Source organism: Monopterus albus, unplaced genomic scaffold, assembly GCF_001952655.1.
Source record: "Monopterus albus unplaced genomic scaffold, M_albus_1.0 scaffold281.1, whole genome shotgun sequence".
NCBI lineage: Eukaryota > Metazoa > Chordata > Actinopteri > Synbranchiformes > Synbranchidae > Monopterus > Monopterus albus.
The window spans coordinates 68,001-70,354 of record NW_018128161.1 but is presented as its reverse complement, the minus strand read 5'-3'; the positions used below and the strand labels follow the sequence as shown (position 1 = coordinate 70,354).

The following is a 2,354-nucleotide window of genomic DNA, read 5'->3' as shown; positions in this document are numbered from 1 at the left end:
GCTCAGTGTGTGTGTGTTTGTGTGGCCTGCAGTTCGAAGCTGATCCAGTTGAATGTTTTGTAGGTGACTGGATTCTGAATTGTGGTGCTGTAACGTGTTCTCCTGGTAGCAGAACACACAAAGCTGCAGTGCAGTACAGACAGAACAGACACAGGCTGCAGGACTCGCGGCTCAGGAGGCCTGGTACTGGCCCAGGGTTCCTAATAGTAACTGGGTTACATGGCACAGGATGTACAGCGCAGTACTCACTGACTGAAGCATGAACTGATTCCATCTTCCAGGACACTGACCCTGTAACTGTTTTGGCTCGAGCTGACTCAGTATTTCAGAATCAAGTCTTGACTCATTAAAGCTCACAGTTCATCTCAAACATGTGAATAAGTCCACATGCAGGCAGTAAAAAGAAACGTGTGACTAATGTAAAAGTCACATGTCCTTGTCCTGAGCTTTTGTCCTGTCACCATGTGCACTGGCCTCTCACCTATGTTGGTGTCTCCGTCTCCACTCTGAGCCAGAGCTTCATCCAGCAGCAGCAGCAGCAGCAGCAGCAGTAGCGCGATCCCCTGGACAAACAGCATCTCCTCACAGCTGCACACACCAACTCGCCTGGTCCTCAGCAGGCGCTGAACGCTCTCACCAGCTGAGATGAGAGCTCCTCTTGTCAGGCAGCGAGAGAGGAAGGGGAGTGGCCAGTGCACGGAGGAGGGGGAGCTGTTCTCTGCTCACAGCATGTTCAGGAACTTAGAAAACATCTGTGTTCATCACCACAGTCCAAGTCTGTCAACAGGCTGCTGCACCACTCGGCCTCAGAGCCGCCGTCCCCTCAGCAGGACTACAGTCACCTGCACCTCCCTGACGTCTGCCTGCTCACAGACACGCTGGCAGTGTCTGAAGTAACAGAGTACATTTACTCAAGTACTCCTGTTTTCATTTTAGGCAACTTCATGCTTCCACTCACTACATGTCGGAGGAGACACTTCTACTGTAGCACATACACCTGCCACCTTCACCTTTCACCCCCCTCCAGTCCAGAGACCATCGTTCCCCTGAAGGAGCAGACTCTCTTCTTCTTCAGATGCTTTTACACTGAGACGCCTCTGTGTCTGTCAGACGGCAGCAGGTTTGAGAAGCCCTGACATTGATTTCAGGTAAACTACCAGTAACTAGCAGCTCAATCCAGCATCTGACTGTGGTAACTGTACTTATGTAACGTATGCCTAGTTATCACATCAGCCACTTTTATGCAGAACAAGCACTGTGTTTCTGCGCGCACACAGACCTGCAGCCTGACAAACAGCAACACGGAGCACCAACCCAACCAGTAACCTACAAACCACATCCTGTTTGCTAAGGTTTGTTTTCAAACGAGGCCAGCGTGCACACTCTTAGTTTACTATGAGCTCCACAAGCACACTGTCGGCCTCAGGTGGCCCCGACACAACAGCAGCAACATGTGACCACGCACTGCACTCACACGGGACGTGTCAGGAGCACAGAGCAGTTTGGCAGCTGGCTGTTTGGGACAGCTTCACTGTTGTCAAGCTTTCTGTTGAGAGGGGGGTCGCTCGGGGCCCGTCTCCTCTCTCGGCCCATCAGCCGCTCCTCCTCCCAGTCCCCCGGGAGCTGTGCCGCCTGCAGGCCTCAGCGTGGTTAGCACGGTTTCCTACTCCCACTGCTTCAGGCAGTTTCACAGAAACTGTGAAGCAGGGCATGCTGGGAAATGATGGTACGATGTCTGCGGCCTCGACCTGAGCTGATGCTGCTTTGCTCCAGTCTGAGGGCGGCAGACGGCAGGAGCTACACCCAGGTTGTTTGGGGGCGTTAAGGCTCAGTCGCTCCAGCAGACACAGTCATTTGAGCACAGTTCCACGGTGGAATCTGTGCAGCCGGCCGACGTCCAAACAGATCAGCTGCCACAGGGCTGAGCTCTCCAACACGGAGGAAGCTGCTTGTCACCTGTGTGTCTCCATCCCGGGACTGGAGGGCACCACCGGCCCCAAACCAAACCTCACGAGAACAGCACACAACCCAGGAACGTGGTGACCAGGGGTGTCACTGCAGACACTCGGGCCACGGCTCTGCGCTCACACCCCACCCACTGTCTCACCTGCACACAGCTGACCAATCAGGGAGGGCGCTGCCAGTGATGTCAGGGGGTTTACCAGCAGCTTAACAAACCTGTGAGCTCCAAGGAAGCTCGACTTTGTACTGAAGTAAAACACTGGAATAAGTTAGAATGTGCGTCTTTCCACCTGTGAACGTAACGCGTCAGTGATTCGTGTCATTGTGAAGGGCAGAGCGTCCTGATCCGACCGGTGTAGTGCTCCACCGACACACTGCAGGCAGCAGTGGGT

General features: G+C 54.1%; 1 protein-coding gene across 5 annotated transcripts in view; it reads right to left on the bottom strand.

Annotated features, from left to right (window-relative positions):
* il7r (interleukin 7 receptor) overlaps window positions 1-2,340 on the bottom strand; it is a 6,640-nt gene extending 4,300 nt beyond the window's left edge. For 2 of the 5 annotated variants that reach the window (XM_020622449.1, XM_020622450.1), the window contains exon 1: window positions 482-1,464. In XM_020622449.1, coding sequence (XP_020478105.1) covers window positions 482-578 — 97 coding nt within the window. In that variant the 5' untranslated portion in view covers window positions 579-1,464. The other 3 variants (XM_020622453.1, XM_020622452.1, XM_020622451.1) reach the window with 3 other exon arrangements.
* Between the last annotated feature and the right edge of the window lie 14 nt (window positions 2,341-2,354).